At 38.9% G+C, this 20138-nt stretch overlaps 1 protein-coding gene across 4 annotated transcripts in view; it reads right to left on the bottom strand.

Annotated features, from left to right (window-relative positions):
* The window catches only part of LOC101854312 (protein sidekick-2), a 71410-nt gene continuing 51272 nt past the window's right edge, over positions 1-20138 (bottom strand). For 3 of the 4 annotated variants that reach the window (XM_013079487.2, XM_013079489.2, XM_035968355.1), the window contains exons 28-39: positions 19324-19394; positions 17055-17286; positions 13793-13908; positions 13199-13388; positions 11796-11930; positions 9465-9623; positions 8897-9046; positions 7601-7774; positions 6554-6685; positions 5269-5413; positions 3861-4041; positions 1-1284 (exon numbers count right to left, since the gene is read on the bottom strand). In XM_013079487.2, the coding sequence (XP_012934941.1) occupies positions 946-1284; positions 3861-4041; positions 5269-5413; positions 6554-6685; positions 7601-7774; positions 8897-9046; positions 9465-9623; positions 11796-11930; positions 13199-13388; positions 13793-13908; positions 17055-17286; positions 19324-19394 (2024 nt within the window). In that variant the 3' untranslated portion in view covers positions 1-945. Of the gene's footprint in view, positions 1285-3860; positions 4042-5268; positions 5414-6553; positions 6686-7600; positions 7775-8896; positions 9047-9464; positions 9624-11795; positions 11931-13198; positions 13389-13792; positions 13909-15429; positions 15656-17054; positions 17287-19323; positions 19395-20138 lie in introns of all 4 variants that reach the window. The other variant, XM_035968356.1, reaches the window with a different exon arrangement.

The raw sequence follows: 20138 nt of genomic DNA, 5'->3' as shown, positions 1-20138 counted from the left end.
TTTTTTTTTTCTGTTAGAATGACACTGTCCAACACATCCACCTGTCTAAGACAACCCCTTTCTCCTCGACAATGGGTGGCCATCTTGGACAATTTCACCTAATCAAACAAAGATCAAGCACAGGATTTCACGCTTACTTTCAGTAATTATACAAAGTAACTGTCTCTTTTTCCTATCCAAAGTTATTTTCCTGTTCTGTAGAGGCGGATAGGTCAAAGATCTGCTACTGAATAGCACAAGAGAGAGAACAAATTTCCAAGAAAGTTAGGCTTCCAGTTTCTTATTAATCAGTGTACAATTTCTTAAGTATAAAACTTCCATGGTGGAACTACCAATAATAAAAGCAAAAGTCAACATCGAGAGCAGCAAAACAAGAGAAACTAAAAGACCATGAATGCTAAAAGTTGACAAAGTTAATAAATGTTTCCAAACCAGAGGGCAGTTTATCGGTGGAACTTTTCAGACTTGGGCCAATGAGAGTCCACAATTCATCACAAGGTCACTTCCTAAAGCTGCATCTGGCCCCCAAACACAGCACTGTACTTCAACAAACTAAAATCTCATAATGTCCAAATCTCCTGAGGTGTGAACTTCATATCTCTGAACACACCATATGGAGAGATATATTTCAAAATTTTTGATGTAATCAGCTCAACTGTACATGGATTATTGGAATGTTTATGCATAGGCTTGTACTCACAGAAATATAAAAGTTCCATATCGACAAGGAATACACGGTGTAATGCTGTAGATGAAAAAAAAAACACTTCCAACAAGAGGGTTGTTTCCTCCCCAAGAAATCCTAATCCACAGTTTCTGCCATGACATAACAGAATTTTTCCTGAGATCTGTTCTAGACCAGATGAATACTTTGTTCATTTCTTTTTCATCACAACACATAAAACAAGAACTGTACAGCGGAGAAAATATCTGTCACAGCTCTCGTCATACGAAAGAGGAAAATCCTGACAAAGGAGTTCTTGCCCCTGCTACATTGTTTACGACCAGGTTGCCGTTGTTTAGGCTAAAGGCATAATGGCTGCTCTCCGCCTCACTGTCTGTGTATGTGTAGGCATTATTGGGGCTCTGGAACCTCCAGGAAGAATTCCCAGGCCTGCTGTTGTTGTTGCTGCTGCTGCTGGCGCCAGCGCCGCTGCTGCTGTTGTTGTGGTGGTGGCTGTGGCTCTTGCTAAAATTGCTGCTGAAGGCTGGGGGTGGCGGGGAGGCAGGGACCGGCACTTTGGCAATGGATTCATTGCTGCTGTCATCACTTTCATCACTCGACTAAAAGAGAAACACAGAGACTCATCATCATCAGTGACAGATGAAGATGTGAAAATACTTGACCAAGAACAGGATGAGATTATAAAAGACAATAACAAATAGTTGAACAAACAAAAGGCAATATATTATTGAGGGTAAGAGAACACCTTATAATAAAGTATAAGAGAAAAAATATAATAAAGAATGAAAGGCATTACATATATAATAAAGGATAAAAGAAGACATTTGGATAAAAGGCAAGTGAAGACACTATAATCAAGTACAAGACAGGATGAAATAAAAAAGAAGACGGAATAATATAATAAAGGGTAAGTGAAGATATTACGACAAAAGAAGAGAGAAGACCTATAAAACAATTTAAAGACAAACATTATAATAAAGGAATAGACTAAACGTGCTAAAAAGCATGATGTTTGTTTTCAGTAAGAGTTTTCGGGAACTTGCAATGAAATTAGAGCATATGATAGAGTATAAAATAGGTCCTACATAACCATAAAAGAAAAGAAAAGATACCAGGAAGAAGGACAAGAGAAGATTATGGTAAAACACAGGATACAATTATGATTTTTAAATGGAACAAGACCATGAAAACAGGCAAGAAAAGATTATGATGAAAAACAGGAGATGATAATAATAATAATAATAAATAAATAGCATTTGTATAGCGCATATCCCCGCTCAACAGCAGGCTCTATGCGCTCTACACTATATTATTACCCCAGCAGACCATAGAACACTCCGAAACATTCTCTGCTTCCCGGGAAGCATACAGTGCAAGCAGCTGATTAAGCGCTTAAACACTAACAAACTGACAAGATCTTTCGCTGTCTATAGCCGGGTACCCATTCCCAACTGGGTGAAGTGAGGAAAATTCATGTAAAGTGCCTTTCCCAAGGACACAACGTCGGGACCCTGACGGGATTCGAACCCACAACCTTATGGTTGCGAGTCCGAGAGCCTAACCAATAGGCCACCGACGCCTTTGATCATGACAAAGGATAAGGGAAGATTACAAAAAAGGATAAGAAAACATTATGGTAAAAGATAGGAGATCATCATAGAAAAAAAGAGAAGCTGAGAGAAAGGATAAAACACTATGAGAAACGCAAGAAGACAAAATGATGTCCCCAAAACCGGGAACAGACGTTGCGGTGTCCTCATCTTTGACTACACAAATATCACACCAATTATAAAAGTAAGAACATATTAACCTTTCTCTCTCCCTCTCTAAAACAACTACTCCCTTTCTCTCTCCTTTCCACTTCTCTCTTCTTCTTTCTTTGTTTTTTCCTTTTCTACTCATACATATGTATGCTGTCTCATGCAGATGTGATAAATCCAAGGGGCCAATAATTATGAGTCCTATAGCACTTTCATACAAAAAAGATGTCCTCATAATTATTGGAAAGGAAGACAAAGTCACGTTTGATTGGTCTGATAGTCTGATTATTTGAGTTTTGAGTTTTATATTCTTTTCGATATATATCTTATTGTTATTTAACCCTTTTAGCACCATAAAGAGGTCAGCAGGTCAGCACAGCAGAACCAAATTATTTCAGTGTTTCTCAGAGGTTCAGGGATGTAATTAAGAAATTGCTTTTGCTTTTGATCTAGGTGACGTATTTCAATTAAATTTCAAATAAAAAGACCTAGAACATCAGCTTCTAAATTCATCATCATCATCCAGTGCCAGATCTGCCACAGACATCTGCGATTGTGGTTTTCCATTCATTCCTTTGCTCAGATGCTCTCAAAAAAGCTACGTTTCCCTGATCTTTCCCTGTTACCCATTTGTTTAGGTTCCCTAAGTATGTTGTTCTGGGCCTACCCCTGCCTCGCTTGCCCTCAATTTTGCCAGTGAGAGCTAGATGTTCAAGACCTTTATGTCTATTCAGGTGTCCCAAAAACTGCATTTGTCGTTTCCTGATTGCTTTTAACATTGAGCGTCCCCCATGGGCTTCATCAAGCACTACCTCATTTGATTTCTTTTCCTTCCACGATACTCTTAGCAGTCTCCTAAGAAACCACATTTCTGTTGCTTCTATTTTATTTTCACTCTCTTTAGTGATTGTCCAGCATTCACAGCCGTATAGAAGGGTTGACCAAACATAGTATTTCAGGACTTTCATTTTGGTGTTCATTGAGATGTTTCTATTTATTGAAACTAGCCTTAGCCATTGTAGTTCTCCTTATCCGGTGTGTGAGGCCAGTAAAATCCGTACAGCAGGAAAGTCGGTAAAAACCGGTATGGCAACGTGAAGGGAAGACTGGTATGGCTTAAAAAAGGTTAAGATAGCACCTGCGTGAATTTTGGGTTGTTGCACATACTGAATTAATTTTGAAAATGAGTTAGCTTTACAAAGAGACTTTCTCTACAGATAGAAATAATTGTCTTTCCTTTTTTTTTTGGAAGTCTCAACTTATTTGTTGCTGCTGCAGACTAGACTTCCTATTTTTTCATTTAAAAACATTTCAGTTCTTTTTCAGTGGGGTCAGTTAAGTCCACTTAATATTTTTCAAATCTTTGTTTTCTTCATACAGACATTGCAAGTCTCCATGAGACCATCTTCTCTTACCACTTCATCAGAGGAGTCACCGAGGTTGGATGGTTTCTCCGACAGGACAGAGCTCCCGTCGTCTGACATCGGTGGTTTGATGGCCGCAGCACCACCAACAGCCCCACCCCCTGAGGCCCCAGCCACAGGAGGTAAGTCTTCCGAGTAGGTCACGCTCGCAGGGCTTGGGCGAGGCGGTGACCTAAAAACAAACAAAAAACAAAATCTTTATATAGCTGCCATTGTGATCTCACTGTGTGTGTGGAAAAAATAGAATAACTCTTTTTTTTTCTTTATAACCACTGCGGTGGTCAATCTACAAGTCCACCCAAAAAAAAATCAGGAGAAAATGTGTACTATGAATAGCATAACAGTTTTGTGAGCTAACGTTTCTGTCGTCTCCCATCATTTAAATCACAAGGGTTTGGGTTTTTTTGCATGTTGACAAAATTTTAAGAAATCAATTACATGACAGAGCATCGCAGCATCAATATATGACACTCAATTTAACATAATTACTATTGAATGCTAATCAGTTCATCAACATACAGGAATGAATACAAAGTTATGGGTTTCAATCATAAAACCAGATATTTCATCTGAGCACTCAGTACATACAAAGAACAGGACAAATATAGGTCTAAAAAACATCAGTTTGTTTTGTTTGTTTGAGTAAAGAGAAGAATATGAACACAATGGCAATAATTTAGTGCAAAGAAAATGCAAGACAGACATAAACTAAAGATGGAAAGAAAAGTAGGACCTATCAGTGGCGCCCTCAAAGTGCCCCCTACAATACTAATAAATCTGAAACAAACAAAAACAAACTCTCATTAAGATATCACAAACAATACAATAAAGCAGTCAATTTAAGATATTTCAATCCAAGTGGGGGGAAAAGTTAGTCCTTTAGGGACATAAATGGGGGACAAACCACACCAGACTCACAGGAAAGGACGGGAAGAGGAAGACTAGAGGAGTGGAAGGAGAGAGGAATAAAGGATGAGCCACCTATAGACTCACTGGAGAAGACCAGAAGACAAGGTACAGTTAGTACAAATTACTCATAACTGACAGCCTTCAACTCCACAAATACTATCATGATAATAATAATTATTACAATAGCTACAAGGACCAAGATATGAATGTGAGGAACATGAAACCTAACAACCAAAAGTACCACATACTGGATACTAATAGTAACACAGAACGAGATATGAACGGAAAAAACCTCAAACACAACTATTAAAAAGTACCAAATATTTGAAAATAACCACACAGATCAAATCATGAATGTAAAAGAAAAAACCTGAAAAGTACCCGATCAGAAAAGAGTTTCTGATTAGACACAATATCTAATTGTTCACTTTTCAACCACAAGTCTGAAGAGTGGGAAATGCCTCGAACTTTGTTAACAGTCAGTTCTCACCTGGCATATATATTGTTCTGTACTCTGCCGTTTCTGTTCAGACTTCTGCGTGAACGTTGCAGCTCTAGAGATGGGAATCCACCGTCTTCTGGCTCTGGGGTCACGGACATCATGGTAGTGTTGGTCGTTGATCGCTTCAGGTCTTCTGTTTGAACAGACAAAATAGTTGTTCGTGTTCAGACAACAGAGTTTAAGAAACAGTCCTTGAGCTTTGGGTAAAGAGAAGCACATTGACATAACAATCATTAGGTGCCAGAATGAAGCTAGACAGACATACTAATAGAAACAGCAAAGGACAAGAAAAAAAGTGGAGTCAAACAGCTGCCCCTTCCAACCACCACCAGCATAGAGTGTTCTCTGAGGCATGACAATAGCCATATTTCGCCAGGAACAGATCTAGCCGATACATAGAATGATCAAAAGCGAACACAAACCACATTCACCACCTGCAACAGAGGGAAAAATTAAAGGAATTCTTCAAAATACACACAATGTCAGTAAACTACTTCAAGACACACGCTTATAAATTGTAGATTTTGACTCAACAATGCCTCTAAAGATCAGATAACTACACATGTCCTTTGCTTTGCATCAAATCCTGAACAAAACTTTTTTTTAACGGCAGCATATAAAACTAATGACCAGTTGTTATTTGGTGTGCTTTATAGTTACTTTAAAAAATAACAACTCACGAGAGCTGATGTTCATGTCTTCAGGTGCAGGTGAGGAGTGCATACACTTGTCAGTGGCAGGACTATGTTAAGCCAAAAGCAATAGATATTCATTGTGAGCCAGGAAGAAATGTACCTATGTATAATAAGCCAAAAGGGGATGTATATATTCATTGTGAGACAAAAAGGCAACATATTTAGGTATTGCCAGCCAAAAGGTAATGTAAATATTCATTGTGAACCTAAAGGCAGAGCATTTATTCCCTGCAAGCAGAAGAGGTGTTCAACAACTTACAGTTTTGTATTCCTTCTAACTGGAAGCTCACACGACTTCATAATAAAGTCAAACCTGCTCTTAAGGTCCACTGTCCAAGACAATTCACTGTACAAACAGCCACAAGCCATCCCACTTCTCCCTTTGCATTTTTCTATATCACAATGACACTACCCTAGGCATCCATCCGTCTAAGACAACAACTTTTCTCTTTAACAGTTGGTGGCCATCTTGGACAATTTCAACGGTAATTCTCTTTGTCAGTATCTCCATAACACATTTACAACATCAGTCCCCTTATTACAGGAACGTTAAGTCAAACAGAGGAGAAACAACTCACTGCCTTTGTTGCGTCTCTGGCCCATGTAACACAGAGTTGTGATAACCAGTAGGATGAGAACGATGCCAATCAGGGCCACAATGATGAGGAACCACCACTGTGTGTAGAACGGTGCCGATTTCCTCACAATCACTGGAACAGAAAACATCACGGTAATTTATTGGATGGGTAGAAACATTTTGAATGATGTTACAGACGGAACAGAAATATCTTGTACTACTTGAAAGGTTGAAATATTTTGGGAGATGTTAAAGGTAATGCATAAATATTGTATAACATTTTATTTAATTGCAGTAAAAGAAAATACAGTTCTAGAAGCAATGGACAGTCCTAAATATTCCATAAGATCTCATACAAAAAGAAGTGTCACGATAAAAAATGGCTTTTTTTTCAACTTTTCAGAAATTAGGGCCAGTTTAAACACAAAAGAAATTTTTAGACAACTTTCAGTAAAAAGAAGCACATCAACACAATAATGGTCGTTTAGTGCTGGGAAAAAGTAAGACAGACGGAAAGAAACAACAGATGGAAAGTAAAGAAATAAGACCTACCAGTGGTGGCCTCAAACCAATAACTGCACACATGCACACACACATTGAATGCAGGTTGCAGCAAGAGCAAGGAAAAGACAACAATCAGAATTTATAAGATTATCCCAATAAATAAATTTAAAGGGGAATGTAAACAGACAACACAAAAATAATCCATGACAAAAAAATTCCCCTACTTCGAATAAAAAGAAGCATGTGGACACAATAATGGTCTTCTAGGAAAAAGTAAACTGGACAGACAGAAACAAAAGAGGGAAAGGAAAGAAGTAAGATCTATCACTAGCACCCTCTAACCACCCACAATAGTCCATCTAAATCATTAGACAACACAATTAACAAAAATTCTCCCCTGGCATCTCATTGGTATTGGTGGCCAGGATACAGTACAAGTTGATGGCTCCCTCCAATCATCTGCAAAATTCCACCTTGAATATCGGACAAAAAACAAAAAAATAAAAAACTTTCCCCCACTGCTATGTGATGACGGCAAACTCACAAGAGCTGGGCGTTTCATAGAAGTCTGTCGCCAAGCTGGCGTTGCTGATTCCATATGAGTTGATGGCCCTGACCCGGAAAGCATAGCTCACATTAGGCTTGAGAAGGCTGAGGTGCACCGTGGCAGAAGGCTCGGGACTGTTCACTCTCACCAACTCCTGCCACTTGTTTGAGGCTGAGGATATTAACCAAAAAAAATAACAACCATCATCATAAAGTGCCAGATCTGCAACAGACATAGATGATCATCGTTCTCCATTCATTCCTTTGTTCAACTGCTCTCAAAAAAGCTATATTATCCTGATCTTTCCCCGTCACCTATTTGTTTAGGCTCTCGAAAGAAGAATGGTCTGGTTCTACCCCTAACTTGTTTGCCTTCCATGTTGCCTGTGAGAGCTAAGTGTTCAAGGCTCTTACGCCTATTTAAGTATCCCAGAAACCGTACTTTTCTTTTCCAAAATAATAAGCTTTGAAAATGGAATTAGCCATTTGCTGAGTCTTTTGTTTTTTGGGGGGTTTTAAAATTCATTTATCTTCTAGAAAAGAGAAACATACTGACATGATAATGACCACATAGGTTAGAGAAAATGCAAGATTAAAAACAAAAATACTCCAAATATAAATTATAGAACAAGATCTGTTCTGGAATACCTACTTGTGTGGTATTGAGACAAAGGTGACTTATAAACATTTCTGTTGAGTATCAGTCTGTATTTCATGGGTAGTGGTGACAGTAAGCTGGAAGAAACTCATCAAACTAGCCGATTTAATGATTTTTCAGTTATTACCCCCCTTTATAGCGCAATTGCTCTTACATAATAACACAAAGAACCAGGCAACCCATCTATTGTGATAGTTCGTTCAATCACTTTTCCAGTAGTATTAAATCACTGAAAAAATATGGCAACAGAATCAATTTGAATAAGGTATTCTATTGTAATGGGTGCTTTTGAGAAAATTAATTCCAGCATAATGGGCGTGTCAGTGGAAAACAATTACGGGCCCAAAGAGTTAGAGTTCTTATAAAAACACAAAGAAATCAGCCTTGAATGAGTGCTAAGAAAAACAAAACACAGAAAATAAAACTACAGCAACAAGTTTTAAGCGAAACAAAACATTACATGATACCAACTATGAACAAGTTCCTGGAAAATTACAACACTAAAGGAAATCAACCTCTAACAAATATTTCTAGGAAAAACAAAACCCAAGAAAGCTGCCCTGAAAAATTACAATTTGTTAAAAGCAAAAAAAATTCACAGACACAGAATTGTATCAAATGTACGACATGACATACCCGTGGACCTGGCTTGTCTGCTTGTTCTCTCTTTGGAACGGACCAGATAGCCTGTAATTGGCGACTTCCCTGGCCCTCTTTTCTCCCACGTGATGACCAGGTTCTTCGACTGACGCATGACGGTCGGCCGCCCAGGCGGATCAGGGGAACCTGCGGCCACACAGAGCAACAGATGATAGTTGTATTACTCATGAGAAAAATCACACTGGGATTCACAAATTCAATGTAAATGCACCCCCCCCTTTTCCTCTCCCCTCCCCCAAGGGAAACATTCTACATACTGTCAGCAAGCTGTTAAAATGTTCTAAGCTCAGAAACCAAAATTTTACTGGAGAGACAAAAAACTGTTTCATTCTTCAATCTTACCTTGTTGTTTCTCTCTATTTAGAATTTATCTTGACAAAATATTTCTTGAGCATATGCAACCAATACCACAGATAAAGAAATTGCAAATTTTTTTTTTATTTCAAAATTTTAGACTTTGGAGCCTACAATTTAACAGCAGCTCAACGATATCTAGGATTTCAGCAACATTTCTCTGGAAAAAAACCTATTTTCCTAGACTTACCAGGCTGCCATCCGGTGCGGACACTCTTTTGTGTCACATTCCCTTTCCCGATAGCAGTAAAGGCAGCCAGGGTGAACGTGTACCTCTCCTCCTCTGCCAAGTCTGTCACATTCTGCTGTGTCTCGCTGCCACTTAGTGTCCGCGTCACCTTGGCCGTTTCTTTAGAATTTAAAAGTAAAAGCAAGAGAGAAAATCAGTTCATCAGCAACTGATAATAACAATTCTATTTCTCAACTGAAATTACAAATCTACAGCTCTTTTCTGATAGAGCTATACCCACAGAAACTCCATGCATCTAATTCAAATATTCATAACTTACAGTCTTTTAGAGAAAACTACAAGACCTAGTAGGTCATTACTTGACACAGAAATCAGTCTTCAAATCAAAGTACTGAAATCTCCAAGATGAAATAAAAACATAGGTAACAGATTATCCTTGTACAGCATAGCCAATTTCAACTCTGACAATTTCTGCTTTCAAGGTACAATGGTCTCCGCCTAAACGCACGGTGCTTGGGAGGGCTCTTTAGCATGTGTTTATATGGAGCATGAACCTTTGCAAAGGGAGGAAGGGGTGCAGTCATCTCAATTCCTTATTACTGTAGTGACCTCCCTTGGAGGGTGGGGGTCATTTTGGCCGATGATGTGACAACACATGACTGTTTTGTGAAGGATTCCCCGACTGGGCTTAAGAATACAAAGGCGTTTGGGGGGAGAAAGACAAGACTCAATGTAATGAATATGCACTATAAGATAGCCTAGGAGGGAACTGTTGGTGATAGTTATAGAGACGATGGCCCAACCACATGGCTTTCCAAGGGACCACCCCCTACGGTAAATTCATGGACGACATCAGCATCATAGATCTCTACATTCCTAAAAACATTTCTTTAGCGATTCGTTGAAAAAGTACGTCTTAAGTTCTTCGAGCGCAGCTGATTAGGCTTACTTGGCTATAGATCTAGAGGCCTGTCTAGTGTTTTACGCGTGTCGCGCATCAGGCCTAGGTCTAACTTAACATTAAAATAAACGTCGTCACCCAAACACCAGTCAGAAACCTTCTCTCAAAGATACATTTCCAGTGACCAATAAAAAAAAATCATGTCAGTCCCCCAACTTTTTACCAACTAGTCCTTGACCTATGTTTCTGTGGCAAGTTGGGAGTGAAAACGCCGTCCATCACTCTCTTTGTTCGGCGTGAGGGGCAGTCTCACCAACTATCCGGTTTTCTAGGCTTGTCTTATGCAGGCTGTGCAGGTTGTAGTGAAAATTTCTCCTTGTCAAGCTTAACTTGTCGGTGTGTTTCACGGATCGGACCGTGCTTTTAGAGAGAGTGATCATGCGTTTGTACGTCTAAATTATATAGTAAAAACCCGTCAGATGACGAAAGCGTGCGTTTGAGCGGAGCATGCTTTTGAATAGCGTGCGTTTAGGCGGAGACTACTGTAGTGTAATGAAGTTTCTACAGCACCGCCAATTTCCCCCCAAAAAGGTTGCATAATAAAAATGCTACTACATCAACGTTTTCCTCCCTGAAGGCAGTGTAATAAAGTTTCCACACAAACTATTTCTGCTCTGAAGGTTGTGTTCTAAAGTTAAAAACACACCAACAATTTCAGTCAAAAGCATTTTATGATTTAAAAAATACTATACGACAATACCAATTTCTGTTTTAAGTGTTATGCAATACAGCTTAAACAATATATACGCGGTTCTGTTGAAAAAAATAGAATTCTGCTGCACTCTTGTACCCAAATTCTAAGCGATGCAATACTCATCCCTCTGCTTCATTTTTTTCCTGTTCTCTTCCTTGGCACTTAGGGAGTTCCCTTTTTGTCATGTTCTCAGTAAAGTCTAAACCATAAATGCTGTTGACTTTTTACTGTTTATTATACACACATCCCTACCTTATAATGATGATTTTACAACACCAACAGTTCAAGCCTTATAGGTTACAAAGATTCGACAACAGCACCAAATTCAGTCATGAAGGTTGCAAAATAAAATTCAACAAAACACTAATACTGTCAGAAATGTTGTGGGACAAAAATTTCCTCAACATAACCAATTACTCAAAAAAGGAAGCAAGCAATTTATGTCTCTCAAACTTCACCAAATTCTAAAAGGATAGATGTATAGCCAGACCTGCTCTAACAGCCACCTGAATGAATCAATCATATACACAAATGGCCACTCCCCATTTCCCCTCATTTCCCACACTATAATGCCATTGTAAGACATCTATCAGTCTAAGTGACCACTTTTCTTCAGGTGGCCCATATCGCCAAGTGGCTGTCTTCCACAATTTTGACGGTGCTTTCTGTCACTCACCCCCATCCACCGTGACGTAGTACTGTAGTTCGTACGATTTGATGAGGCCATTGGGCACTATTGGCGGGTCCCACTGTACCACCAGCTCCTCCAGACCGATGTTGCTGAACCTCAAGTTGGCCGGAGGACCCGGACCTGAGGAAACAATGGGAAACAACCACATTTAAAGAGACACTTTAACATAACTTCTTTACTGCTGCTTAGATGTATGTACTGCCTTTCATTTTCCAAAACTGGTTCACTGCCACATTTTTAAACTGGTTTACAGGGGAAGTTTTAGGAGATGTTGTTACAGCTCATTCAATCATTTATATTTAAATAGGGAGAAAGACATTATGGCTTCGTTTAAATCACTCTTTAATTAATATTATATCCTACATGCACACACATGGAAACCTCTCTGAAATGAAATAGAAACCTTAATGTAGCACTAACCTTCATAAAGAGGGACAGGTACAAAAATCTTTATTTTCTTTATAACTCCTCCGAGTCGTGCAAGAGCAAGATTTTTAAAAACAATTTTGAGTGACCCCTCAACGGGAAAAGAATCTTTACCTCATGCCTCAGTTCTTGATGTTTCAAATTTGACATTTTAGTACATATGGTCCACTTTTTATACTGCTAAATTTCTCATACTTATTTAACTGATTGTTGTTTTTTTCAGATTTGCACAACCTCTTTCCTCTTGGCTGGTTTGGTTCAGTTATGTTTTGTTTATTTTTGTGGGGGGGGTTTTGTTTTTGTTTTTTGTTTTTTTTGGAGGGAGGGGGGTGTCTGTCTCATGCCCATTCCTATGCAAGCAATGCAGTGTGATTAGAAAATAAAAGAGTGTTTGATTTGTTAGCTTCTGCCTACTTTTAGTAGGTTTTTTAAAATTTGTGTCTTTGGTTTTGGGGTTTCCATGGAATCTTTAATGGTTGAAAAGTTACTCAATAGCATATTGATAACTTAGTTTCATGATTACGGAAATAAGCTGAGTCCTGCCTTCCTCTACTCTACCATTACATATTGTAGCAACACAAAGTTTTGTTTGAACTTAACACATTATTTTGCTAATAATACACCTTGCTTTTACTAGCTGCATGACTACATCAACCAAACACAATAAAGGACAAAATTACTGACAAGTGCTGTGAAAGTTTAAATGATCAATTGCCTAAAACATTTCTTGTGCAGATTTTGGGGGGCAAATTTGAATATAAACAAAATGGTTCACATTTTGAAGAAAAAAAAAGCTCCTAAAATATTTTTTTTGCAGATCTTTTGGGGTAAATTTGAATAAAAACAAAATGGCTCCCATTTTTCCATTTTTAAGGGGAAAAAAAGCTGATTCCCACCACCCCCCACCCCCCCTCCACTTCTACATAGACAACCACAGACAAGCGGGCAAGATGGTGGCTTACGATCTTCCAAAGTGCGCCTGGCAATCAGGGAACTCTTGGGACCAGTTCCTGCCAGATTGACTGCCTGCACAGTGCTGCAGTAGATGGTGTAAGGGTTGAGATCCTCCAACAGCACACTCAGCCCACTTTCCAGCAGCGAGTTCGGACTCCTCTCCTCACACGTATCAGTGGGTGAACTCCAGTACAGAACCTGGCGAAACGAGTACATTACACTCTCTACAGTTTTCCATGAGTCTTGGGACACCTTTAAAAAATTAAATAAAAACATCCCATCTCCCACTTCCCATTTGAGGTATTCATATGACCTTATGCTTTTGTGAGCACCGTAAAACACCATAAATAAATTTAAAAACTGCCCATGCCCCCCCCCCTTTAAAAATTTTTAATGAAACTGTGTAAGAGGGCCATTTGTTTAAGACACCCCTTTTTCTCCTCAACAATGAGAGGTCGTCTTAGACCATTTCCTCAGTATTTGTATTATCTACATCACTTTGTTCAAAACATATCCTGCGACCCTTCTTTTTTACTCTACTTTTTTTTTACAGCAATGATGATGACAATGACGAAGATGATGAAAACGGTCAGCATTCTTACCGTGTATCCAATCAAGACTCCGTTGATGTTGTCCTTCGGCGGGGGTTGCCAGGTGATCTCCAGGTCCGTGGAACTTAGACTTGTGACAGTCACACGAACCGGAGCCGCAGTCGGGGCTGGAGGGGAACGCGCACACAAGTTGAGAAAGATGAAACGAAGGTCAATGCCATTCGTGGAGTAGGTCAAGAACAAGGTCAGCTACATGTAAAGTCGTCATGCAATTAAGAAATTTGGGAACAAAAGGTCTTAGGTACATTCACTGAAAAAAAAAAAATGAGACAATCATCTCATTACATTTCAAGAATGTATTGGGAACTAACATTCATCCTTTTTACATTTTTATCAATTTGCTGGGGTTTCAGAATCATCCCTTAACATTTCATTTTTTCAAAAAGTACTAGTAAGAAAATAGTATTTTTCAAAAATTGTCTTTTTTCTGGCTTTCTTCTGTGTTTTGGGTTTATTTAAGTCAGTTAATGAGGTGCCAACATGTATTTAGTATGCATTAGTTTCCAAATGGAAATTCATTAGTACATCAAATCATTGCTCAGATTAGTAACTGACTAAAAGAAAATAGTCTGAATAATATAATAAATAAAACAAGCGGTACATCACAGAGTAGAACAACATGCAGTGTCAGAGACAGACCAACAGTCCCACAACAAAAATACCAGTCAAATATACACAAAAATGTCCACATCCCATCAAAAAAGCCAATCACAACACCAAGAGCTAAACGAAATAGACAAAAACAAAAGAAGAGGGACAGAAACAAAAAAAGAAGGGAAGAGGGGGGGGGTCAAAGTTAAAAAATACAATTTCAGTGTCCATTTTTAAATATTCTTTTTTGCAACAGCCTTGAATAGCTAAATTCTTTGACTGACATATTTGCTCTCTAACAGAGAGATGCAGCCAAATCAGTATCTTCAGTAAAAGACTTATAGTGAGTATGATATGGAACTCTTTAGTTGGACCTATCACATTATAGCAGTGTTTACTAAAGTAAGGTTCTCTGTACCAGAATGAGAAAGCCTACAAGTCATATCATCGTTTTAGAGCAATTGATGGTGGAGTGAAACTTCACTTTATCTCAAGTTTAGCTTTGAAGAACTTCACTTTAATTACCCACAAGGCTATCACATTCCTTTGACCAGCAAATTCAGTGACTTTCTTTCCTCCTGAAACTTCTGTGATGTATCATCATGAGAACAATCCTGCTTTATCTAAATGAGCTTTGCCATTTGAAGAAAAACCACGTTTTGTCACAAATTGAAAGAAAAACTGTTTCAAGTATAATGTCTGTTCTTTTAGCCAAATTCAAAAGTGTGTGCATATATTCATATATGTTCATTGAATACTGATGTATTGCACTACATATAAGACAGAAGTAGGCATTTTCACTTAAATCTACTCTTTAAGAAGACAACTTGAACAAGATTTACAGCTGCTGGGTTTTTCATAGAAGCAGCACATTTCATACTGATCATTACCAGCATACTGTCTATTATATATTACTAAAAAGACGAAAAGCTCAGTCTCTCATAAGAAACCTGCAAGCAAGAAATTTCAACCGCAGACTTGTTAAAAAGCATGTGCCTCAGGGCTTACATGAGAGCTCATTTCCTGAAATATCTTACCAATATCTCCCACACGGAAAACCTGGAGCACACTGGGCGGGCCACAACCCACTGTGTTACATGCGCGAACCCGGATCTCATATTTGACCCCTATGGTCAAGCCTCTCTTAATGAAGGTGTTCTGATTGAAGTTGACCTCCTCCTCTCGATAGGCCTCTGCCCCTTCTTCTCGGTATTGCACCATGTCCTGGACCATGTAGCCGTTCCACGTCCAGTTCCCAGGTGGCTGATAACACAAGGTAGGAGGTTTCGTTTGGGTTTGGGTTTTTTTGTAAAGGGGAGAAGCATGTACACTTTTTTCTCTATTGTTTTACAGCCCTTTTGACACAATGTACATCATTTGGGAGATGGGCTGCTCTGACCTGACCGGGATGGCACAACATCCTAGCAGACAGACATACACACACGAAAAAAAAACAGCTTCTCCAAACAGAAATCAAACTACCATCTCCTATGTGCAATGGTGAAGAGCCTAACTACTACACCACAGGTGCTGGACAAACACTTTGGATATTGTGACCATTCAATTACCCATCCTCATTATTTAATAAATGTTTTAACCTCAGGGGGAAGGTAAAAATAAAAAGAACATTGCTGTCAAACATAAAAAAGTAATTCTGTGGCATGCTTTTTAAAAATGTAAATATTCAGATGGTAGAAAATGAAAAGAAAACATGGAAATAAAACAGAAAATGAAAAGCATGCCAGTTTCAGGTGCCAGCTACGGAACAAATCAGCACAATAAGTACATCTATAACACTGTTGTGATGGGGTGGAGAAAGTGGCTGGCAGGGGGCAAAGGTGGTGGAGGTAGTATGGATTGGAGTACATGGGACATAAGTAATCGATGGAAGAGCAAAGGCGATAACTCCCAACCAGACGAACAATTGACAAATACACAACATCCAATCAGTTTTAGAAGAGGTTTATGGCAAACAACTCTTTCCTTCTTCCACCGTATACAAAAAATTCTTTCTCTCTCCAGTGTAACCCTCCCACCAACCAACCAAACACCCTGCCAAAATTATGCTGCCAAACACTTTGATCACAAAAGAAAAAGTAAAAAAGAACAAGAAGTTTTCTCAACTTCAAGAACCAGGAACTGTCATAACAAAGAATTACCGCTACAGATTTCAGTCGAAACATGGGGGGAAAATACATCAGAATGTTTTTGGTTGCATAATTAAAGTATTGCTTATACCATTACCGACATTACTTTCTGTTACAAGCATGTTGTCTTACAATCAGTCAATATGTTCCACATAACTCATCATGCTCAGTACTATTGCAAGAAATTTCTTCATATCTTAAAGTTTTCTTTTACACATTGTTTAAATGGATTTGTCTAACTCTAATAAAAAAAATTATGAACCTTAAAGGCCGCCAAATCACGAGGCTGAAATCTGCAGTGGTGTGACCAAAACATGAACGTGGACTTCCAACATCAAGCATGCCAACAGGATGAAACTTCACCACAAAGAGCAAAGAAACTTTTTTAAAATTCATTATCTGTAGGAGGAAAATAAAGACAACACCCAAACAAGGTATGGAACTGCAAAACTAGGGGAACAATTCAAAAGATAAACGAGATAACACCAAGAACAGCAATTGCGGTGATCAAATACCAATCTCGAGATATCCGAAGGCACTGACACTCCACGGACCTCCACCGAGATAGTTATAGGCCTGGACATTGCAGGAGTACCTGGCCCCCGCCACAAGGTACATCACCTGCGCCTCCAGGCCTGTCGCGTATTTGTAGCGCCAGTTGGCACTGTTTGTGGTGTCCAGCTCTCGGCGGTACCGGATGCGGTAGCCCATGAGGATTTCGCTGTTCCAGAGGCTTACATCAGGGGCCTTAACCCCAGCACAAAACACAAGGACAGTGATGGGTTACTCCATAGCAACCAAAAAACTCAAAAGGTGTCTCAAAAGTAATGTTACAACCTGCTGGATCAAATCTTAAAAGATTTCAGATGGGAGTAGAGATTGATACTGATTTTACTTTAAAATGTAGGGTAACCAAAAAGCAAAATTTTAGAAATACTTTCCATCTTCACACTAAGCACTATCGAAACAATATAATTTTAGAAACACTTTCTCTAAGATGCAAATCCCCGTCATTCACATTTTTTTTAAAAAGAAACAATGACAACACAGATATTATCCCTTGAACCCTGAACCTTGACATTTCCCAGATCCCCATCTCTGCTGGACTACTGGAACAAGGGTAGCCCTTGGTACATGGGTTTACAGGATACTGAAAAATACATCCTGGGCCGGTGGTTGGGGTTTTCGTTGAAGTTTTCATTAGAGCTTTACAGCACTTGCAACACAAGTAGAACATATTTATCCCAAAGATTAAAAATATTACTAGAGAGTAACATACAAATAAAAGAAGGAGGAGAGATATGGTCAACTGATGTTTGACAGGAAAGAAAGAGGAGAAAACACCAGAGCACCTGCCAACCATCTACAACTGGTACAGCGACCTCACAAGTTCAAAATGTTAAGAAGAACAAACAGCACCACACAGGTGCAACATAATCAGACAGCACTGGCAACACAGCATCCTCTTTGACAGCTAGACTAGACAAAAATGACAAAACTTTTCTTAACAAGAGCAAAGTATTACAACAGGCATGGAAAAAAAAATGTGCGCCTGATCACGACGGTGAGAAAGCAAGAACTATACCGGCCTTTACCACTTCCCTCAGTTTTCCAGCACACAGTAATCACCCGTCACCATTAATTTTCTTGCACTCAATGCAACCAGGATATTCTGACATGCACTGGTTTGACTAATTACCCGTATGCACAATCTCCACAAGTCATAAAATGTATGGTTGTACAGGACAAAGACTGTTGTCTGTTGTGATGGAACAGTGGCTTCCTTAACTACTATAAAAACACAGCGGCACATTTATGCTTGAATATGAGATTATTTACAATTTCAGTATCATGCCTCTTCCCTTTCTTTTTTTAAGCAATGGCTCAGGCACTTCACCTTCACAACAATGTATTAAGTAAGGCAATATAAAAATACATTTATTTAAGACAACTTAATAATTGTCTGCAGACAAGCCAGTGCAAACATGACTTTTAGACATTTACATACTGCAAGATCACCTTTTACACTGCACAGCACTAAATGACATCAAAACTACACTTCTGCCTTCAAGACCTAACATTGACAACACACTCTATGGAACATTACAGCCACTGCAGCAAACCTGCACTTATCACTACATGGCATTAACAGAAAGGCAAGAGCCCAGCTGTAGCTGGATCGATAACAACAACAACAACATACTACAAGAGTTAGTGAGGCTCAGTGTTTTGCTGACAGGAAACCCAGTAGGCCAACTGTGCTCAAGTTTTCTTTCCCTATCCTATATGTCGATCACCAGTCCCTGAAACAAATCTAAGATTTTTCTTCTTCCTTAGTTCTGTGATCTACAAATCTTACGATGGGTTAATAAATCATGGAGTAGGTAAAATCTGTAGTAGAAGATGCAGGACTATGGAGGCTTCTACAACTCCTTCAACATACATAGACAGAACGAAGGACTTCCATAACTTTCTTCAACATTCACAAGTAGAAATTAGAATCTTTTGTAACTTTCTTCAACATTCGTTGACAGAATTAAAGACTTCCATAACCCCTTCAACATAAACACAGAACACCAAACCTCCCGAACAATATTCATCGTAGAACGCAGACATTCCATATTTCTCTTCAAAATTAATTGTAGAACAGTGTCCTTCCAAAACTTCCTTATAAATTCATGGTAGAACTGAGACTTTCCATATAACTCTCTTCAATAGCAATGTGACCATTTGCTTAAAACCCAGAGCTAAGACATTGTGACCCCAATGACAAAATCTACTCACCGTCCAGGTGATCTTGATGTCAGTTCTTGTCAGAGCAACAATCTTCACATTCTCAGGGGCTCCATCCGGAACTGCGGGATACAAACAAAAAAAATCTCATTAACTTAAAGCAACCTATAAAGTTGTTGATGCTGCTATCAATCCACAGATCAAATAATTTCCCTGTCACCATACACAGTGCAGTTCTCTTATTAGAAATGTTTTTAAAACCCAGAAACTTTGAGCGAGAAGCACTTCCCCAATATATACACATGAAACAGCTGTTTACATAATTCACAACTCACACATTTGCTCCAGACAGAAAAATCCCACAGACAGCAAATTTTAGCAATCTGGCTTCAACATATTGTCAGCCAGCTGCTCAGATCAACTAAGCCCAAAATTTTGAGAATTTTTGTTATTGCAGTTTCTTAAATCTGTAGTATCTGTTCCAGGTGATCCAGAAATTTTTGTAGAACTTCAAATTCCAATTGTTGAAAAAAATGTACGCAAAAACACATATTGTCAGGGCAGTTGTTAAAAGAATGAAACGGTTTTGTCTCTCCCCTGAAAAAATTTTGCATACTGGGCTTAGCACATTTGAAGAGCTTGCCTGCAAAACCCCCCTCTCTATTTGAACCACAAAAAAGCTGGAGATCATCTTCCGTTCCCTTTCACACTAGCTACGGGCTTGGCCACAACATCCTTTACTATGTCATGATATTATTTACTTCTCAGCATGGCTCATGCTTGTTACAGAATCAAGCTGAGTGGTTTCATTTATCGGGGAAGTATGTATTGCATAGCTGCCACTCAGGAAGTTCAAAAAAGGAGGA

Source organism: Aplysia californica, unplaced genomic scaffold (genome assembly GCF_000002075.1).
Source record: "Aplysia californica isolate F4 #8 unplaced genomic scaffold, AplCal3.0 scaffold00053, whole genome shotgun sequence".
Taxonomy (NCBI): Eukaryota; Metazoa; Mollusca; class Gastropoda; order Aplysiida; family Aplysiidae; genus Aplysia; species Aplysia californica.
This window is presented reverse-complemented; position numbering and strand designations above follow the sequence as displayed.